The 22,029-nt window shown below is 44.5% G+C and overlaps 2 protein-coding genes and 1 long non-coding RNA gene across 5 annotated transcripts in view; 2 read left to right on the forward strand and 1 right to left on the reverse strand.

The window, feature by feature from the left end:
- Nucleotides 1-22,029, forward strand: part of LOC129710659 (phosphorylase b kinase gamma catalytic chain, skeletal muscle/heart isoform-like) — a 115,419-nt gene that overhangs the window by 23,609 nt on the left and 69,781 nt on the right.
- On the forward strand, nucleotides 1,710-5,353 carry LOC129710662 (uncharacterized). The gene is made up of 2 exons (XR_008725707.1): nucleotides 1,710-1,762; nucleotides 2,316-5,353. It is a non-coding gene; the product is annotated as an uncharacterized LOC129710662 (long non-coding RNA).
- Nucleotides 8,435-22,029, reverse strand: part of LOC129710652 (palmitoyltransferase ZDHHC8-like) — a 28,538-nt gene continuing 14,943 nt past the window's right edge. Inside the window, exons 2-9 of one of the 3 annotated variants that reach the window (XM_055657804.1) lie at nucleotides 16,583-16,725; nucleotides 15,334-15,503; nucleotides 14,665-14,767; nucleotides 13,498-13,589; nucleotides 12,063-12,606; nucleotides 11,833-11,962; nucleotides 9,759-9,924; nucleotides 8,435-8,499 (exon numbers count right to left, since the gene is read on the reverse strand). In XM_055657804.1, coding sequence (XP_055513779.1) covers nucleotides 12,276-12,606; nucleotides 13,498-13,589; nucleotides 14,665-14,767; nucleotides 15,334-15,503; nucleotides 16,583-16,725 — 839 coding nt within the window. In that variant the 3' untranslated portion in view covers nucleotides 8,435-8,499; nucleotides 9,759-9,924; nucleotides 11,833-11,962; nucleotides 12,063-12,275. Of the gene's footprint in view, nucleotides 8,500-9,758; nucleotides 9,925-11,168; nucleotides 11,336-11,832; nucleotides 11,963-12,062; nucleotides 12,607-13,497; nucleotides 13,590-14,664; nucleotides 14,768-15,333; nucleotides 15,504-16,582; nucleotides 16,726-22,029 lie in introns of those variants that run through there. The other 2 variants (XM_055657805.1, XM_055657807.1) reach the window with 2 other exon arrangements.

Genomic DNA, 22,029 nt, shown 5'->3' on the forward strand with positions numbered 1-22,029 from the left:
TCGAGCAGCAGCGACGGGGGAGCCGGGCCCAACCCGGCGGCAGCGCGACCGAGCCTCCTTCGACGCCTCAGCCCGCGGCTCCAGCCGGGGCTACCCTGCATGTGGGCCAACCAGCCGAGAAAACAGAGCAGAGTGTAGCGAGTCAAGAGGACAGCCAGAATAGCAAAGCCAGGCTCCCAGAAAAGAAAAACGGAAAACTTAGGCGAGGGCGGAACACTTGGGCCCAGAGCCCACCGAGCAAACTGACGCGCATAACTCTGGGACAACGTTAGAAGGAATTTTCGCTAGGTTGTTGTTGGGGGAGAGCGGACAAGCGGGGTCGAGGTGAGAAACACAACTGTAGGTCCATGGAGTATGGGGACGGGCGGTGTGTCGCACAGCAGAAATTTCAGTGTCGAGCTACGCAGGAACCGATCTATAAGCTGCACCTGCCGGCGTAAAGTGGGCGAAACGGGGGCCAGAACCATAAGGCGGCAGAGGGGGAGTAAACGGATCGGGTACAGGTTTAGCTGGCATCGAACGCTCGACCGTGTTTGCGGAGAGTAGGAATTACTGAGAGGGTTCGGGTGATAAACAGAGGTAGGTCCGAAGGTGGTTGTGGTTTAGTGGCCAGTGAAAACGGGGGGGGGTGAGAGAACAGAACAGGGGTGGAGGAAAAATGAAAGAACCGCAACGAGCTAGGGGAACACACAAAGAGCGGCCTGAGCGCAGACCAGGAGAGCGGAAGGAAACGCGGTCAAGGGTAAGAGAGTGTGGGGGAAGGAAGGCCTGCTGGGTGACAAAACAAGGCAACGGCCGACCGGGGACAGGCGAAAGGGAATGCACAGCAACCTGGGCGGAGGGAGCCCACAGCCACGGACAATAAGCAGCGTAGCCAATAAGTACCAACACGCAGGGAGCAGAAAGCACCAGTCCCACACGGCGTGCGAGGGGTAAGGGGCACCAGAGGGTGGCGACTCGCCCTGGGATGACGGTTGCGGGGGGCAGGGGACGGGAGGCATGGTCACCTAGCCCGGTGCTCACCCTCCCAAAGCAAAAACACAACAGAAAGTGGGCCCCACCCGGGCTGCCCGTACAAGCGAAGCCAATCATAGGATTGGAATAGACACTTCAATCCCCGATGCAAACACGGAGCCGCCACTGTAACACTTGTATGGATTATCTAGAATATCCGGCGAACGCCACCGTTAGACCTCAGTCACTGGACGCCTGGGTTTGATGCGTAGATTGAGAGGACGTATCACGGTGATTCCAGGTCACAAGCTACTGACACAGGCCCCGTTCCTACACGGGGGACCACGAGAAGCACTCGAGGGGGGGGAAAACACAGAATAGCAGTGCAGAACCAATGCCACAAAGAGGGGTAAATCAAAACAAACGTCTGGGCGAACCCGAAAGGGCGACTGCCTGGTGGAGGGGCACAGGTGCTTTACGCGGAAGAAGAGGAGCCAAAAGGAACAGAAGCCGCCCAGAGACACGGCGCACCGATCGAGGCCGCAGCGCAGTTGGGGAACCGTCAGAGTCAAAAAACGGACATGTCCTGCGAAACAATAGAGTAGACAACAGGGCACTAAGAGAAAATAAAGACAAGGATAGGGAGGGCACGGTAAGGGGCCAAGGGGTGGAGGGAAGATGACGATCACTGGGGTGGCGGTGGAGGTTCAGGCACGGTTGGCGGAGGGCGTTGAGGGTCGGTGTTTAGCTGCCAGAGCAGTACCTGGTGGAGGAGGTTCGTCACTTCAGCCCCTACAGGAAGTTTAAGGTAGGGACTTCTGTAAAGTGTGTGTGTGTGTGTGTGTGTGGAAGGTGGGAGACGGCAGATTCAGGTGATGGGGCTGATTATGAGATGTCCTGTGAACTACCGGGTGAGCCGCTCAGATAGATGTACCAGTACAATTCATCTTCAAACAGATGGACTGGCACCGGATAATCAGCCAGCACTGAGCTCAGTCACGCCGAGCCCTCACTGCACCATTACTGTTGATGCCAGGAGCTGTGCCAGACAATTCTAAAAAGGATGAGGTGCCAACCTGGTGAAGCCGCAACACGTATGCTCTGCAGCAAGACAGCACTTGGTTGCAACAAGGTGTCCTGTTCCATATATTCATTAAACCCCTTCACTCCTGGCCAGTTTGACAGAAAAGTGTGTGGAGGGATGGAAAGAGGTAGAATGTGGAGGGATTAAGTGTGAAGTATGGAGGGAGAGAGGGAGTTCGCAGGAGGTTTGAATGTGGAAGGATGAAGGGAGGGGTGGAGTGTGTAGGATGAATGGAGTGTGGAGAGGTTTCACTGTCAGACTCTACTCTATTTTCTAGACCATCATCTGGACTGTTCTGGCCTCCGTTCGCATTTATTACAATTACCGACGTGCGAAGCCTCCCAGCAAACAAGTGCTCATCCGCGATCCCTACGCTTTTAAGGGAGTTCGTAAAATTATCGATGGCTGTGCTTTCAAAGTGTACGGACATTGGGTGAAGAAGGGTTTGCAACAGAATCGAGCAGCTTTGTTTGAGAATTCTCCAAAAGCCGTCCTGTTCTCCCTGAGAGAGGCCACAGCCCAGCTGGCATGAATCCACCCTCCCTGTGGTCAATGATGTTAGTTGGTAGAAATGCAGCACGAGTCTGGCACCGAGCCTTGCCCTGCATGCTGCTTCTATTTGTCTTTCTGCTAAGGTGTGCAATGAGGGTGTAACCTTATGAATGCAACTTGCTAATGTAAACTTAGAGAAGCCGGGTGGTGGTTCAGATCCCAAGCGGTTCTGCAGCATGTGCTGAGAAACATTGGCATCGGTGTGATTTGGTAACTTCACACTGGTTTATAGTCGACCCCCTTCCCTCTGCCTGCTGCCCCTGCTTGGCTCACACTGATGGCTGTGACATGTCAACCTTGTCTATCAACAGCTCTCTCCTCCTCCTTGTTGATCTTTTTCACCATGCACACCATCACAAGAACCCCCGTGCTGACCACCATCGCTTGGACCTCCAGTCTCATCATGAGCACCATCCCTCAGACCCCACCCCAATCTTGAGCACCCGTCACATGGCCCTCCACCTTGACCACCATCATGTGGACCCAGATCCTGACCCCCACCCTCACCCTGTACACACATTACACAAACCCCACCATCACAAGGAAATCCACCCTGACCTTGACCACCATCATGCGGATCCAGATCCTCACCATCCCACAGACCCCCACATTCACCCTGAACACCCATTGCATGGTCCCTGTCCCCACTCTCACCTTGAATACCATCACAAGGAACCCCACCAATAACGCAATCTCCATCGCAAGGATCCCTTTCCTCACACTGCCCATGATCCCTGCTCTCGCCCTGAGCACCCAACCAACAATCTCCAGCCCTACCTGCATTTTGGCACTGGGCCACATACCGATGGAGAGGTGGGAATCTTTGGTGCAGAACAAAGACATTGTGCTGAAGAAAATACTGAAGCATTTGTCACCGTGTTCAGCCAAAAGTGCCATATAAGTGATCCATCTTGGCGTCACCCTAAGATCTCACCATCACGGATCCCATTCTCCTGCCAGTTTTACTCGCTGCACATGATTGGGATTCAACTGAGAGCTCTGGATGTAGCAAAGTCTGCGGGATCAGTCAACTTTCCCATCGTTGTCATGAAGACCTGTGATCCACTAACAATGGTGTCTGCAGATAAGCTGCTCCAGCACCGTTGCAACATCTATCTAACACTGGGGGAAACTAGCCCAATATGTCCTCTTCACCAAAACAGGACAAACCCAGTCCAACTAATGATCGCCCAATCATTCTGCTCTCAGTAACGTGACTGAAGGTATCATCAACAGTGTGATCCATTGGCACTTGCTCTCCAATGCCATTCTACTCTAGAACCCTGAGCCACAAGAATCAGAAGGGGGGGGGGGGTTTAATTACAATTTTAAGGGGCACAGGGAGAGAGAGATTGAGGCTTGCATGTGCACAGGTCATTGAGCGGGTAGGTCAAGAGAGCCATCGCAAAAAGACACAAAATCCTGGGCTCTATAAAGAGAGGCACAGAATGCAAGAGCAAGGCAGTCAAGAGGAACTTCTATCAAACTAATTCAGTGAGGAATTTCAGTTGTGTGAAGCTAGGATTGTTCATCTTGAACAGAGGAGGTTGTGGGGGGAATGTGAAATCATTGAAAGTATGGACTATGTAGAGAGACTGTTCCCATTGTTGAGGGGAGGTAGGCAAAAAAACTGAAATTGACGTCAAGATCTTTTTGATGTAGCTGTTGGTTTTATGTCTGGAATGCAGGGGAGACAGGTTCAAATGTAGGAGCAGGTGCAGGACGCTGGATGAGAATGGAGTGGGACGAGCTGGGTGCTCCTACATGGGGCCCCTGCACACCGAGAGACACGGTGCAGCGGTGGAGTGACTGCCTTACGCCGTCAGAGATCCGGGTTAAATTCTGACTACGGGTGCTGTCTGAATGGAGTTTGCACGTTTCTCCCTTTGGGTTTTCCAGGTTTCCTCCCACATTCCAACAACATGCTGGTTTGTAAGTTAATTGGCTTCTGTAAATTGTCCCTAGTGTGTAGGATAGAACTAGTGTACGGGTGATCGTTGGTCGGTGCAGATGGGCCGAAGGGCCTGTTTCCATGAGGTCTAAACTAAACGGCCACCTTCTGTGCTGTAACAAAAAAAATTGATAGGCTTGAATGACTTGTTCATAGGATATAGAACAGTACAGCACAGGAACAGGCCCTACGCCCCACAATGTTTGTGCTGAAGACAAACTCTTATCTGCTTGCACATAATCCATATCTCTCCATTCCCTGTATTTTCATGCAAAGATCCAAAAGCCACTTAAATGCCACAATCGTATCTGCCTTGGCCTGCAGCCTTAGCAGTGTGTTCCAGGCACCTACCATACTCTGTATATAAAAAACTTGCCACGCACATCTCCTTTAAACTTTGCCCCTCTCACCTTAAGCTATGTCCTCTAGTCATTGACATTTTCACCATGGGAGAAAAAGGTTTTGACTGTCTACTCAATCTATGTCTCTCATAACATTATATACTTCTATCAGGTCTCCCCCTCAATCTCAGGCATCCAGATAAAACAGTCCAAGACTATTCAATCTCTCAGGTTCAAGTTGGATAAAACGATTCAGCAAGAACACTCATTGATTTTCAGAGGATTAAAAGGACCGATTCACACTTCAATAACTGACTCTCACTTTCATTGCATGATTCTGGTGGTTGGCTGTTTGGTATGAATTGCAGCATGCTCTTGTTCAGTCTAACTTAAAAGAAAAACATTAAATTATTTTTGTGGCTGTGGAAGTCTTTTTTTTTAAACTCATTAAAGCAATATGTTTGACTATGAGCTGACTGTATGTGTGATAACATGTAAGTCTTTGTATGATTGAGAGTTGTGTGTGTATGTAGAAAATTCATTGAAACAGTTTGATGTGTGGAATCCCAATTGGTAATCCCAGCCTTTTGGATAATTCCCTCTATTTATAATACATTGCAATCAAAGATCAAATGTAGCTAGAGGGTACAGATAAGATTCACAAGGATGTTACAAGGACTGGAGGGTTTGAGTTATAAGGATGGACTGTACCGGTTGGGATTACTCTCCAAAGGATGCTGAAGGATGTAATAAATGATGTACAGTGCCCTCCATGATGTTTGAACAAGGACCCATAATTGTATTTATTTGCCTCTGTACTCCACAATTTGAGATTTGTAATAGAAAAAAAAAATCACATGTGGTTAAAATGCACATTGTCAGATTTTAATAAAGGCCATTTTTATACAATTTGGTTTCACCGTGTAGAAATTACAGCTGTGTTTATACATAGTCCCCCCATTTCTGGGCAACAATGTTTTGGACACATGGCTTCACAGATGTTTGTAATTGCCTAGGTGTGTTTAATTGCCACCTTAATGCAGGAATAAGAGAGCTCTCAGTACCTAGTCTTTTCTCCATTTTCCACCACCTTTGTAAACTTTTATTGCTGTTTATCAACATGAGGACCAAAGTTGTGTCATTGAAAGTCAAAGGAGCCATTAAGTGACCGAAACACAAATAAAACAGTTAGGAGACATCAACCAAACTTTAGACTTACCAATATCAACTGTTTGGAACATCATTAAGAAGAAAGAGAGCACTGGTGAGCTTATTAATCACAAAGGGACTGGCAGGCCAAGGAAGATCTCCACAGCTGATGACACATGAATTCTCTCTTTAATAAAGAAAAATCCCCAAACACCTGTCTGACAGATCCAAAGCATAGGATCTGAACCCAATTGAGCATGCCTTTTATATGCTGAAGAGAATACTGAAGGTGACTAGCCCCCAAAACGAGCATAAGCTAAAGATGGCTGCAATACAGGCCTGGCAGAGAATCACCAGAGAAAACAGTCAGCAACTGATGATGTCCATGAATCGCAGACTTCAAGCAGTCATTGAATGCAAAGGATATGCAACAAAATACTACTTTCATTTACATTACATTGCTGCGTCGCAAACATTATGGTGCCCTGAAATGGGGGGACTAAGTATAAACTGCTGTAATTTCTACATGGTGAAACCAAAATGTATAAAAATGGCCTTTATTAAAATCTAACTTTAACCACATGTGATTTTTTTCTATTACATATCTCAAATTGTGGAGTACAGAGGCAAAGAAATAAATGATGGGTCTTTGTCTCAAACATTATGGAGGGCACTGTAACTCAGAAACAGGCACCGTCCCAATCACGTTGTCTCACCAAGCTCCTCCCACTTTCCTGCGCCTGGCCCATATCACCATTAACCTTTCCTGCTCATGTATATTGTCAAGTGTCTTAAATGCTGTATTTGTACACATTTCTACCATTCCCTCTGGCAGCTCATTCCTTCTATCTTCTTTGTGGAAAAAGTTGCCTGTCAAGTCCATTTTAAATCTTTCCCCTCGTATCTTAAACTCGTGCCTACTAATTTTAGACTTCCCTACCATGAGGGAAAGACTGTGGCTAATCAATTTATCAATGCCCCTCATGATTTTATCAACCTCTATAAGGTCACCCAGCAGCCTCCCCCACTTCAGAGAAAAAGACCTAGCCTATCCAACCTCTCCTTATAACTCAAACTGTCCAGGTACAGAAACATAATTGTACATTTTTTTGGCAAATTTTCCAGTTTATTGACTTTCTTCCTAAAGCCGGGCAATCATATAGATAGCACACTCATTGTGGCCTTACCAATGTCTTGTACAATTATAACATGACATTATAATTCCTGTCTCAATACACTCAATAAGGGAAGCACGCCAAACACCTTCTGTACTATCCTGTCTACCTGAGTCTCCACTTTCATGAAAATATGCATCAGCCTCTAAAACATTCTGTTTTACAACATTCACCAAGGCCCTATTTACCGTGTGAGTACTCCTCTAGTTTGTCCTACCAAAATACTCCATACATTTATCCGAATTAAACTCCTCCTGCCATATCAACCAACTGGCCCAGTCATGCAAGTAGAATGGATGGAACCAGGGGGGTGTGAAGATGAAACTTGGAAGACTAGAAGAGGATTGGAAGGAGGAGTGGGAAAAGCACATCTGGGGTGGGAGTTAATTAAAATTGGAATATTCAATGTTCATACCATTGGGTTGTAGACCACCCAGGTGGAATTATGAGATGATGTTTCTTTGGTTTGCATTGGGCTTCACCCTGGCAGTGGAGAAGGCCGAGGACAGACAGGTTGACGTGGGAAAGGGAAGTGTAAATGAACTGCCTTGCAGTTGGGAGCAGATTGGTCATTGCAGACCGAGAGCAGTTGCTCAGCAAATTGGTCGCCTAATCTACATTAATCATATCGGGACCACTGAATGCAACAGACAAGGTTGGAAGAGGTGTCACCTGAAAGGACTGTTTAGATCTCTGGGTGATGGTGAGAGAGGGGGTGAAAGAACAAGTATTGCATTTCTACCAATTGCAAGATAAAGTGCCAGGAGTTAGGAATGTATGGGTGGGTAAGGATGAACTGAGCAAAGGGCCACAGAGGGAGTAGTCCATGTGGAAGGTAGAAAGGCATGTGGAGAAGATGAAGGATTACACTAGCTGGCAGAAGTGATAAATCACAGCATCATTTCTTGGGTCTCTAGAAAAGGAAATCCAGTTTACAGCCAAGAATGAATACTAATTTGTTACAACAGTTTCTGAAACAATGACGATTCTTCAGGTAGTCAAACAAAATTCAATGTATTTAATATGTCAAAATGTTTATCAAATATGAAAGATATACTTATTTATTAAATATGAAGGAGATACTTGAAGGATATACTTGAAAGAGATACATGTTCAATTTCAATCTGTGTGACACCCAAAATTGGCCTGCTGACATTTCACCAATTGCTTTAAAATTACACCTTTCAGAGTTCAGTTTTATTCTTTCCTTTTTGTTTATGGTTAGATGGAGCCAGGCTTTTAGCGCATCGGAATCCCAGGTTATCGGAAGCTGAGTCTGCGGTGTTTCCCATTCTATAAACAAAGATGTCAGTTAGTTTGCTGCTGCCATTTTATGTTCGACAGAACTTAAGTCAACAGAAGTAATCTTTTTCTGAGCTACAACTTATTGAAATGATTTGTGCAGGATAGTTACCCATCTAACCAGAGCTGTGGTACTAGGAGTACATGCTACTACTTATTTTAATGTAAGAGTCTCTCGAGGCTGTGCAGAGACTGACAGTATCATCTGTGACTCAGTGCACCCTTACCTTGGAGTCAGAGAGAATGCATATCCACAATGGATATACGAATCAGTCTGAAGAAGGGTTTCGACCCGAAACGTCACCTATTTCCTTCGCTCCATAGATGCTGCTGCACCCGCTGAGTTTCTCCAGCATTTTTGTGTACCTACAAAATCTAATGCAGGTTGAGGTTCCAGGTGAAATTCTGTGACAAGTGACTCTTCACTGGATTACCCTTTGCCACTCTATCATCTGCAGGACAAGTTAGAAATGTGTGATGGAACACCGTCCACTCACCTGGAGGAACAAGAACATTTCTGCTAACGTTCACGCAGCTCAACTCTGCAGCACAGGGTGGGATGTTCGATTAGCACTTCATTTTGCATCATACATTTATTCTGTCCATCCTCAGCACCCTGTGGCTGCTGTATGCACTGGATACAACTTTTACTGAGACCTCCTCGATAATCATGTCCAAGCCCACAACTTCTGTAGCCTGGAAAAATAGGGACACCTGGCACCTGAGAACACCTCCCGCCCCTAGTCCTGACCTATTCTGATCTATCGCCTCCCCCTTCCTTACACCAGCAATTAGCAACAAGCTGCAACAGCCTACCAGATGCTGTAATGGGGGCACCTTCACATGATTCAAAACACAGTTTAGCCCCATCTTCTCAAAGGGAATTAATCCAAAAAAATAAATTAAACAAGGCCAAGAGTATGTAATACACGTGGAGCCAAATACAAAAGGCAGCTCCTGCATTTGACAAAATTTGGCCTTGTCGAGCTACCTCACGTTACCCAACAGTTAAATTGAAAATAGTTTAGGTAATCTGAAAGAAAATCAAATGAATTTGGGGGTATACAAGTACAATGGCAATACTTCAAATCATCTGACATTGTTAACACAGTTAAGTGCCAAAGGTTATCTGACGCTCATGGAATTCCAGACACATTTAGCACCTTTGAGAAACTGGCAGGGAAAAGGAGTGTAAACGATCAAGAAATATACCTGTGTCAGGGCAGCATTGTGATTGCATTGTGTTTTACCTGCTTGTGACCCGTGCTTTATGATTCACAAGTCCATCCACACTGTCAATCCATGAGGATCCACGCAGAACATAAATCTTCTGAGATTCAACCTTTACCGGTGGGCCTGCTGGAACGTACTCCGATTCAGTCCATTCCCATGTATTTCCCAGCATGTCATAGATGCCTAAGCAAAGTGTACAAACACTAGTGTCATAGAAAGTCTTAGAATCACACAGCACCAAACAGGCCACATTACTCCATATTGAACATAATTTTCAAGCTCAATTATTTGTATTTCAATCACAGCCAGGAAAACATGAATTTCATACGGGTAAAATAATGACAACTTAAAACTAACTAAAAATAAATGCATATATTACAACTTCAATGGGGGGAGAGAGAGTGGGGGGGGGGATAGCGGGGGTGAGGGGGAGGAGAGCAGCGGGGGGGGGGGGGGGGGGGGGGTGGAGGGGGGGGGGGGGGGGGGGGGGGGGGAGGAGAGCGGGGGGGCAAGGACTTATAGGGGGGATGGAGGAGGAGAGGGGGGGGGGGGGGGGGAGGAGGGAGGAGAGGGGGGGGGGGGGGGGAGAGAGAGAGGGGAGAGAGAGAGAGAGAGAGAGAGAGAGAGAGAGAGAGAGAGAGAAAGAGAGAGAGAGAGAGGAGGGAGAGGGAGGAGAGGAGAGAGAGAGGGGAGAGAGGACGCCATCACTGTATTCAGTTGTGGCTGTTCACTCTGCATTGTAGGTGAGATGGAAGGTGTCAGTATTATGCCACAGACCAGAAACATCATTTTGCCAATATACAAGGAATTCCATCCACATATTGCGGCATATGTCCAATCTGCAGCAGGAAAGTGGAGTCACAATATTTCCAATCAATAGCCTTGAGACAGTATCCTGCTATCAACAGCCATGAGACAAAACATCCCAAATTCCTCGTCATTGTAGCCAGCCACTTGAATCAAGCCAACCTCAGGGGTGTACTACCAAAGTACTATTAGCATGTCTCTTCCACCAGGGCCAGAACATCTTTGACCACCACTACACATCAATAATGATACCTGCAGAATGTGGCAAGGTCAGAATACCGAAACTAGCTACAGAGTTACATCAGGCAACAACACTGGTGATACTGCGGCCCCACCTGATGAACATAATGTTTTCTATGCTCCCTTTGAGCAGAAGGTCAACAGGGTGATGAGTGATGACATCTATCCAATCAGACTCAACTATGCCTCTTCCCATGGTCAATGTTGTTGAAGTTAGCTTGGCCTTCCTGAGGGTGAAAGCAACTGGCTGTATCCTTAGAAACTGCGTGGTCCATATTTGGGAGTATTCTTGGATTTCTTTCATCTCTCCCTACTGCGTTCCCACCTGCTTCAGGAAGACCACTATCATCCCAATGACAAAGAAAAACAAGATCTCATGCCTTAATGACCACCGTACAGCAGACATCCATCCATCCATGCTTTTGGAGGCTGGCTCTGGAATGCATCCAGTCTGCCAATCAGCATTGACCCACTGCAGTTCGCCTACTGCTGCAACAGGTCCATGGCTGATGCCATCTCCCTGATGCTACACTCATCCCTGGAACACCTGGATAAGAGAGACACCTACGTCAGACTTCTATTCATAGACTACAGCTCTTTAATACCATTATCCTATCCAAGCTCAACACCAAACATGATGTGATAGATAGATCAAATAATTTATTATCAAGAAGCAACCTTGTAAAGTAGAAGTTTAACAGATAGCCCACAGAATTTTAAGCAAGAAACTGTTTGTGGGGGACTCTGGGGGAGAGTTAATGGTGTCGAAACTGGCCTTATTGCCCGGGATGGTCAAATAAACAAGTCTAAATCAGTCATAGACCAGAGATTAAAAAGGAAGAAAACTGGGAGGCTGCTGGAATTTTGGCTGTTGTGATTGTGTTTTTAATCAATCTGTTCCCTTTTTCCCTTTTGCTCCACCTGATGTACTCGTATTTGGTATGATTTATCTGGATAGTATGTGAACAACATTTTTCACTCTATCTTGGTACATACTAATAATAAACAAATACCAATACAGAACAACTAGAAACTGCAACTCACCAATAAGTCACATTTGTAGAATGTTACCTCTATGCCTCTTCCTGTCCTCACAGACGTTTGTGAATTGCTAACTTCTTCATCCACGTTGATGGAGAATCATTTTGCCCAAATGTCACATTTGTGTTGGAGCCTGCAAAAGACAATCCCTGTAACAATGGCTGACAATTCTTGAAGAAAATGATCAGAATGGACAATCAGCTCTCTCCTTGCAATTATTTAAATGTATTTACCGTCTCAGTACTGCAGTTGTTCCTTCATTGGCAACCATGCCTTTAGTTGCACAGGTCACAGGCATTGGAATGCACCACCATCAGTCCAAATAGAAGCAGGGGTGGGGGGGGGAAGAGAAGTGGGAAGTGGGAAGGTAGCAAGGAAAATAGTTTGTTATATTCGTTCCAGTTCTGTTGATTCGAGCAGTGGAAGTTAAGATTTAGGCAGGACATTTATAAGGAGAGGGAGCTGGAGTGGGTATTGTCAGGGGAATGGGTAGATAATGTGGTAACAGGTAAATAGACCATTTGAGAGGAAAGAGTTTGAAATGGAGCACCAGAGTTTTCGTTAAGGTAAGAGAAAGTGGGCAAGGGGGCACTTTGAGGGCGGTTGGGCAAAGTAGGAACAAAAGTGACAGGTAGTGGAACAACAGCATTGGAACGAGATAGGATGGATATAAAAGTCGTAGATGTGGTGTCTGCACACTTTGAACTGACGGATGGACATTCCACCAGATGACCTGGGATCACTGTGACTTCAGTGACTTCAGTCACTGTTTTACAACTAAAATAAAACAAAGTGAACTAAATTAGTAATGCTGATGTTCAGACTTACAATGCAGCTGGAACCATAAGAAGTCTATAAGACCATAACACATAGGAGCAGAAATAGACCATTCGGCCCATCAAGTTAACTCCATCATTCAATCATAACTGATCTGTTTATCTTTCTCAACCCCACTCTGCCTTGTGTCCCCAACCTTTGAAACCGTTACTAATCAAAAACCTATAAATCTCTGCTTTAAAAATACTTAATGTCTTGGCTTGCTCAGCGATCTGTAGCAATGAATTCCACAGATTCACCACCCTCTGGCTAAAGAAAATCAATATATTTTTCAAGTGCGAGTGTCCCTAATAGGATCTGCATTTATTGCCTATTTTCAATTGCCCTTGAGAAAGCGATGGAGGACTATCATCTTGAACCATCGCAGTTCATCTGGTAAAGATCCTCACACAGCAGTGTACATTGCTGGGACACTTCAGGATGTGAATTTGCTGCAGCCTGATGCCAGGCAGTAGAAATCCTCCCTCAAGGGGGTTCATTTAAATGCCACAATAAAACCAGAAAATGCTGAAAATACTCAGCCGATCAGGCTACATCTGTAGGAAGAGAAATAGAGTTGAGATTTTAGGTCAAAGACCCTTCATTGGAACTGGAAAGTAAAAGAAGTGTTATCAGTCTGCAAAGCTTCAATCTAAATTTATCAGGATTATGTAAGGGAACGGTGATTGCTATATTATATTGTTTTGCTATATCTATATTATAGATTGTGTATATTTCCATCACTGGTGAAATGGTTTATCTCATAGTGTTTTAATATCATACTGTATTTAAATAACAGATTGGCCAATAGATTACATTGTCTCAAATTCTTATTTTACAAGGCGATCTTACCTCGATAGCTGGTTACCGAACAACAGGGCAGTAAAGTTTCTCCAACATCCTTTGTGAAAAGGATTCTTATCGCTTTTATATAACCTCAAAATCTGTCAGCAAGAAAATCATATTGATCAGTCAATGGACAATAGAGAATAGGTGCAGGAGTCGGCCATTTGCCCCTACACGCCAGCGCCACCATCCACTGTGATCATGGCTGATCAACCACACAATCAGTACCCAGTTCCAGCCTTCTCCCCATACCCCTTGACTCCGCTTTCTTTAACAGCTTTAGCTAAATCTCTCTTGAAAGCATCCAGAGAATTGGCCTGATGCAGAGAATTCCACGGATTCACAACTCTCTGGATGAAAACCACAGATGCACAACTCTCTGGGTGAAAATCAGGTAATATCAGCAAAGTGTAAAATAAATATATCCAGTGGGTGTTTCCAGTTGTTATTTCAGAGTTCCAGCACTGCAGTATTTTGATTTTACACCAGGTGACGACTCCACTCCCTGTGGACCAGCAGGAGTAGGGACTTTTCTTCCCCACTCTGCACCCACAGCCCATCCCCCAGGCTCACATGGTAATTTATTGAAACAGCCCAGATCCAAATTGAACATCGTAACATACCCTTCAAATGAACAGGAAACTCAGTAAGTCAGAGGCAATGGGCTTTACCATGTCACATCAGGACCTGATTTAATTTGTTTATTTGTGCTGGGAGCCTCTTGTGACCGGTTCTTCCAGAGGGCAATCTCACAACAACCACGAGAAAATATTTTGATCAATTAGTCCTACATTTCAAATTCATTGATTAAAGGTCAATGAGCATATACTAGGGGTTGAGTGAAGTGTTTAATGACTTCAACAACTGAACTGATTTAAAATGGCTATCCTGTGCTTTATGGCAGGTAGCAAGACAAGGAATCACCACACCACTAAATCCAAAAGGTGATTCAGAAAACTCCTTTGCCATAACAGCAGGTGGTATTTTGAACAATAATTGAGGCAAATGACACGAATAGCTTCAAGGGAAGCCAGAGAAATACACGAGTCATGGGATGAATAAATAAGGGTGGGGAGAGGCTCTTGTGAACCCTAAACACAGACTAGGTTAAATCCCTGTTTCTGTGTTTAAATGAAGTGAAAATTAAATTACAACTGTTATCTTTACTTTTACCTGCTCATACGTGGTCAGTCCATCTGCGATGAGGTAAGTGTGGAAAGCGAAAAAGAAAAATAACGGTACAGAAGCAAGAAGCGAAATTGTAGCAAGAATAAAACTGCAAAACATTATTAAGGAAAATATCATTTCTTGCAATCAACATCAAAAGAGACAAGTAAATTGTTTAATGAATCTTCAGCCAAGAAATGGGTCATCACTGTCATGTGGGAGGAGGAGAAACATGTTCCCTATTCCTGAATATGTCCAACATTATATTCAGGAATATTATTACACTTCCTTCTCTGCCTTGCACAACTGAACACAATGCGGTAGTTTTCCCCACCCCCACATAATACAAAAACTAAAGGGTCACTAAAAACACACAAGTAAACACAGACTAAAATAGCAAAAGAAGAAAAAGACGAGACAGGCTGTTGGCGCGGTTGCCCTGTATGGTGCCAGCATTGTAACCTAACATGTGAGGGCTGTCTTTAATCTGGGTGTTTATGGGGTGAAATGATGCAGGATCCATCACTGATACGTTAGGCTCAATAGGCTACTTCTGTACTGCTTAATTATCTGGAATGCTGGAGTCTAATTTATTAAGCACTTTGCATTGTGGGATATACTGCGCTAATAACTACAGACAACATAACTTTCTTTCAAATGCCAGTAAAAGGATACGTGGTGATCGTGGATAGAAATAGTGCATTGGGATTTTTCACTAGAAAGATAGTGCAGAAAGAAAGCATGAGAAGAAAATAGACAGTTAAGGAAAAGAGTAAAGTGTAGAAAAAACGATGATTTCTTTTCCCAATGCACTTTTTGAGGAAGAAACAGTGATGGTCAAGATCCTGTTGACAACACAGAATTGACAATTTCAGCACTCAGCAATTTTTTGTACATTATATAAACCATTTCAATTGTTTTCTGATAGTTGTGTTAAAAATAATCTATTTTAAAAATATTTTAATTCTCTGCCTTTTTCCCATTTTTATAGTCAGATCAGCTACACTTTGATCATCCAACAGCTCAACCAGCACAATGCACCACAAAAAATCTCCCTGTTCATGACCTAAACGTAATTCGAATGTATTTGTGAAATTTTGGGAAAGATTTAATAGGAATGTGAGGGGCTTTTTATTTACACATAGAGTGGTGGGTATATGGAACAGGTGCCAAAGGCGGTACTTGAAGCAAATACTACAACCACATTTGGACAGGTATATGGATAGAAAAGGTTTAGAGGACATGGGTCACATGTCGGCAGTTGGAATTAGGGTAGATGGGGCACCTTGGTGGGCAAATTGGATCAAAAGGCCTGTGTGCGTGCTGTATGACTCTGCCGAACAGAACACAACTGTGTGATTCTGGACTGTGCTATCTCCAACTAATTCATTCACAACAACTCAGCATCGTTGGCTTGGCTAGCATGTATTGCTCATCTATAGCTACCCTCAAACTGGCTGACATGGTCAGGGATCCCATAATGGGCAATTAGAAAAATTTACTTAACAAGGCCCTGTTCCGAACTGAGAGAAACGATCATGGTGTTCAAGAAGGAACTGCAGATGCTGGAAGATCGCAGGTACACAAAATTGCTGGAGAAACTCAGCGGGTGCAGCAGCATCTATGGAGCGAAGAAAATAGACGACGTTTCGGGCAGAAACCCTTCTTCAGACTGATCATGGTGTTATCTTCGGTTGCTTTTTCAGGCCAAGTATTGCCCGAGGACATTTGTCTATAACTTTTTGTGGCAGCCTTGTTACAGAAAAACAGATGCCCAAAATATTGCCCATGGACACTATATATACTTTACCCACTGCTGTCCTAGCAGGCACTCAGTGAACTGCAGTGACCTTTCATAACTCCGAACAATCAATCAAGGAGAATTCCTCAAAGAACAATGGATCAAATGTGTTATAGATTTTACCTCTACACACACATCGCAGCTGTAGCAGTGTCGACATCTTGGGGGACGGTAGATTTTACAGATATGGCACCACTTGCTGGTAAATATGATGCCATTGATCATCACCTCTGGGGCATCCAGAACCCCACTGACGTCGCCAGAATCTGAAACAAAAGGGAATTGAACTGTGAAGATGGAGGTCCATTAACTTGTGGTGACATTTCACAAACTACCTATGCTGGGTAGGTGGTGGAAATGTGAATTGCGGGCATTTTTAAAACATGATCACCATGTATGCTTCAAAGCAGTTATGGAAAAGGATAAAGTTTATCTTCAGTTCAAGCAAATTTGGAAAATGCTGATTTCAATAGTGCAAGTGAGCCCTCAGCAAAAGTAGATTGGGAGCAAATGTCTGCGGGTAAAACAATATCTGACGAGTGGGAGTCTTTTAAGAGCGAGTTAGTGTTTAGGGACCCTGTTTCCTGTTTCACTCAAACAACAAATGTCATGCACTCCCACTCTCAGTGAAGGGGGCGCAGTCGAATGTAGCTGCCCTGCCAGCAGCTGTTATTCCTAACACCCGTTTCTTTATTTTTAGTGAGTTAATGAGCTAATCTTTTACATGTGGGGGGTGAGGGGGCAGGGAAGGGGGAACTTTTTTTTCTCGGTCCCTACCTGGTCGGAGATGCGACTTTTCTCCGAGACGCATCTTTGCCCCCTCCTCGCCGCCTACCAATGGGCCTGGAGCGGCGTTTCCTGCTGGGACTTCAGCAGCGGCACAGCGCTGAAGCGCCATCACAGAGCTGGCGATGCTTTACCTGGTCGCCGTGCGGTGGGCTGAGCAGTGCTGAGACCGCCGACTCCAACATTGTGGAGCTGCGTTCAGTGGAGCGTCCAGCTGCGGGGCTGCGCTGAACTTTAAACGCTGTGGAGCCTGGGATCTCTCGCCGAGCTCCAACCAGTGCGGCCTGTGTACTTTGGGAGCCGCATTTTCCGGGGAGGAAGCGGCCATTCCAGACGCTCCAAGCCGCTGAGAGGGTTCTGCCGACGCCGGAGTGCCATCATCTTAGAGAAGCCGGGTGGTGGTTCAGATCCCAAGCGGTTCTGCAGTATGTGCTGAGAAACATTGGCATCGGTGTGATTTGGTAACTTCACACTGGTTTATAGTCGACCCCCTTCCCCTCTGCCTGCTGCCCCTGCTTGGCTCACACTGTAGGTATGTTACAAAACCTACCTGAATCGTCATTGGGAATCTGCCCACAGCCAGGTCCGCGATTTTGGCACTGTTTGGAGGGGGCGGGTTTAAAACGCGACTTTTAATCGCAGATGTTCAGCCTAGTAAATCATTAACGAAAAATTGCTGCAAGACCCGGTCGCAAAAGGTATTATTAGTTTTATAGGCCTCGATAATATAGATATAATAGTTTTAAAATTACTGTCTCATTCCGCAACCTCTCGCAGCCCCAGGGTTTTATAAAGCAAACAATTAAAGGTATGTACCTTATTTTTACATTAAATGGGGCATATATATAACCCTATATATCAAGTTATCTATAGCGAGTAGTTCATTTTGGGCTTTTTATATCCCGCAGTATTTTTCTCGGCATTTGAGGGCACTAATCCAGCGCGATGTCAACGTTCTAAACCAGCGCGTTCACATGAACCCACTAGAAAGCCGATTTAAATGGGCATTTATTTACAGCAATTGAACACTAAATTCCTTCTATTTGGCCTATAAATTAATGTAAATTAGATATAAAAATCATGTTATATTGTGAATTATTTGTGAATAATCTTTGGACACTTAGGCTATTTAAAAATGTTAATCTTTCCTTAAGAAATGGGCTTTTGACTATCCAAGATCACAGCTTTTTTGTAATGTCCATTGAAAATCAATAGGGAACAAGATGCTAATTTCCGAGTATGTAAATGGCCATAACTTTTTTAATACTTGAGATATGAAAGTGAATTTGGTGTCAAATTAAACTTATTGTCAAATTAAACTATTGATGGGATAAATTGCAGACTTGATTTTTTAAATCTCAAAATTTTGTAACATTGATACACACTGATGGCTGTGACATGTCAACCTTGTCTATCAACAGCTCTCTCCTCCTCCTTGTTGATCTTTTTCACCATGCACACCATCACAAGAACCCCCGTGCTGACCACCATCGCTTGGACCTCCAGTCTCATCATGAGCACCATCCCTCAGACCCCACCCCAATCTTGAGCACCCGTCACATGGCCCTCCACCTTGACCACCATCATGTGGACCCAGATCCTGACCCCCACCCTCACCCTGTACACACATTACACAAACCCCACCATCACAAGGAAATCCACCCTGACCTTGACCACCATCACGCGGATCCAGATCCTCACCATCCCACAGACCCCCACATTCACCCTGAACACCCATTGCATGGTCCCTGTCCCCACTCTCACCTTGAATACCATCACAAGGAACCCCACCAATAACGCAATCTCCATCGCAAGGATCCCTTTCCTCACACTGCCCACGATCCCTGCTCTCACCCTGAGCACCCAACCAACAATCTCCAGCCCTACCTGCATTTTGGCACTGGGCCACATACCGATGGAGACAAGATCAAGAAGCAGCTGTTGGTTTTATGTCTGGAATGCATAAGAGACAAGTTCAAGTCTAGGAGCAGGTGCAGGACGCTGGATGAGAATGGAGTGGGACGAGCTGGGTGCTCCTACATGGGGCCCCTGCACACCGAGAGACACGGTGCAGCGGTGGAGTGACTGCCTTACGCCGTCAGAGACCCGGGTTAAATCCTGACTACGGGTGCTGTCTGAGTGGAGTTTGCACATTCTCCCTTTGGCTGCATGGGTTTTCCAGGTTTCCTCCCACATTCCAACAACATGCTGGTTTGTAAGTTAATTGGCTTCGGTAAATTGTCCCTAGTGTGTAGGATAGAACTAGTGTACGGGTGATCGTTGGTCTGTGCAGATGGGCCGAAGGGCCTGTTTCCATGAGGTCTAAACTAAACAGCCACCTTCTGTGCTGTAACAAAAAAAAATGATAGGCTTGAATGACTTGTTCATAGGATATAGAACAGTACAGCACAGGGACAGGCCCCTACGCCCCACAATGTTTGTGCTGAAGACAAACTCTTATCTGCTTGCACATAATCCATATCTCTCCATTCCCTGTATTTTCATGCAAAGATCCAAAAGCCACTTAAATGCCACAATCGTACCTGCCTCGGCCTGCAGCCCTAGCAGTGTGTTCCAGGCACCTACCATACTCTGTATATAAAAAACTTGCCACGCACATCTCCTTTAAACTTTGCCCCTCTCACCTTAAGCTATGTCCTCTGGTCATTGACATTTTCACCACGGGAGAAAAAGGTTTTGACTGTCTACTCAGTCCATGTCTCTCATAACATTGTATACTTCTTTCACGTCTCCCCTCAATCTCAGGCATCCAGATAAAACAGTCCAAGACTATTCAATCTCTCAGGTTCAAGTTGGATAAAACGATTCAGCAAGAACACTTATTGATTTTCAGAGGATTAAAAGGACCGATTCACACTTCAATAACTGACTCTCACTTTCATTGCATGCTTCTGGTGGTTGACTGTTTGGTATGAATTGCAGCATGCTCTTGTTCAGTCTAACTTAAAAGAAAAACATTAAATTATTTTTGTGGCTGTGGAAGTCTTTTTTTTTAAACTCATTAAAGCAATATGTTTGACTATGAGCTGGCTGTATGTGTGATAACATGCATGTCTTTGTATGATTGAGAGTTGTGTGTGTATATAGAAAATTCATTGAAACAGTTTGATGTGTGGAATCCCAATTGGTAATCCCAGCCTTTTGGATAATCCCCCCTATTTATAATACATTGCAATCAAAGATCAAATGTAGCTAGAGGGTACAGATAAGATTCACAAGGATGTTACAAGGACTGGAGGATTTGAGTTATAAGGATGGACTGTACCGGTTGGGATTACTCTCCAAAGGATGCTAAGGGATGTAATAAATGATGTACAGTGCCCTCCATAATGTTTGAACAAGGACCCATAATTTTATTTGTTTGCCTCTGTGCTCCACAATTTGAGATTTGTAATAGAAAAAAAAAATCACATGTGGTTAAAATGCACATTGTCAGATTTTAATAAAGGCCATTTTTATACAATTTGGTTTCACCGTGTAGAAATTACAGGTGTGTTTATACATAGTCCCCCCATTTCTGGGCAACAATGTTTTGGACACATGGCTTCACAGATGTTTGTAATTGCCTGGGTGTGTTTAATTGCCACCTTAATGCAGGAATAAGAGAGCTCTCAGTACCTAGTCTTTTCTCCATTTTCCACCACCTTTGGAAACTTTTATTGCTGTTTATCAACATGAGGACCAAAGTTGTGGCATTGAAAGTCAAAGGAGCCATTACGAGACTGAGAAACACAAATAAAACTGTTATGAAACATCAACCAAACTTTAGGCTTACCAATATCAACTGTTTGGAACATCATTAAGAAGAAAGAGAGCACTGGTGAGCTTACTAATCACAAAGGGACTGGCAGGCCAAGGAAGACCTCCACAGCTGATGACACATGAATTCTCTCTTTAATAAAGAAAAATCCCCAAACACCTGTCTGACAGATCCAAAGCATAGGATCTGAACCCAATTGAGGATGCCTTTTATATGCTGAAGAGAATACTGAAGGTGACTAGCCCCCAAAACGAGCATAAGCTAAAGATGGCTGCAATACAGGCCTGGCAGAGAATCACCAGAGAAAACAGTCAGCAACTGATGATGTCCATGAATCGCAGACTTCAAGCAGTCATTGAATGCAAAGGATATGCAACAAAATACTACTTTCATTTACATTACATAGCTGCGTCGCAAACATTATGGTGCCCTGAAATGGGGGGACTAAGTTTAAACTGCTGTAATTTCTACATGGTGAAACCAAAATGTATAAAAATGGCCTTTAATAAAATCTAGCTTTAACCACATGTGATTTTTTTCTATTACATATCTCAAATTGCGGAGTACAGAGGCAAAGAAATAAATGATGGGTCTTTGTCTCAAACATTATGGAGGGCACTGTAACTCAGAAACAGGCACCGTCCCAATCACGTTGTCTCACCAAGCTCCTCCCACTTTCCTGCGCCTGGCCCATATCACCATTAACCTTTCCTGATCAAGTATATTGTCAAGTGTCTTAAATGCTGTATTTGTACACATTTCTACCATTCCCTCTGGCAGCTCATTCCTTCTATCTTCTTTGTGAAAAAGTTGCCCGTCAAGTTCATTTTAATTCTTTCCCCTCGTATCTTAAACTCGTGCCTACTAATTTTAGACTTCCCTACCATGAGGGAAAGACTGTGGCTAATCAATTTATCAATGCCCCTCATGATTTTATCAACCTCTATAAGGTCACCCAGCAGCCTCCCCCACTTCAGAGAAAAAGACCTAGCCTATCCAACCT

Source organism: Leucoraja erinacea, chromosome 28 (assembly GCF_028641065.1).
Source record: "Leucoraja erinacea ecotype New England chromosome 28, Leri_hhj_1, whole genome shotgun sequence".
NCBI classification, from domain to species: Eukaryota; Metazoa; Chordata; class Chondrichthyes; order Rajiformes; family Rajidae; genus Leucoraja; species Leucoraja erinaceus.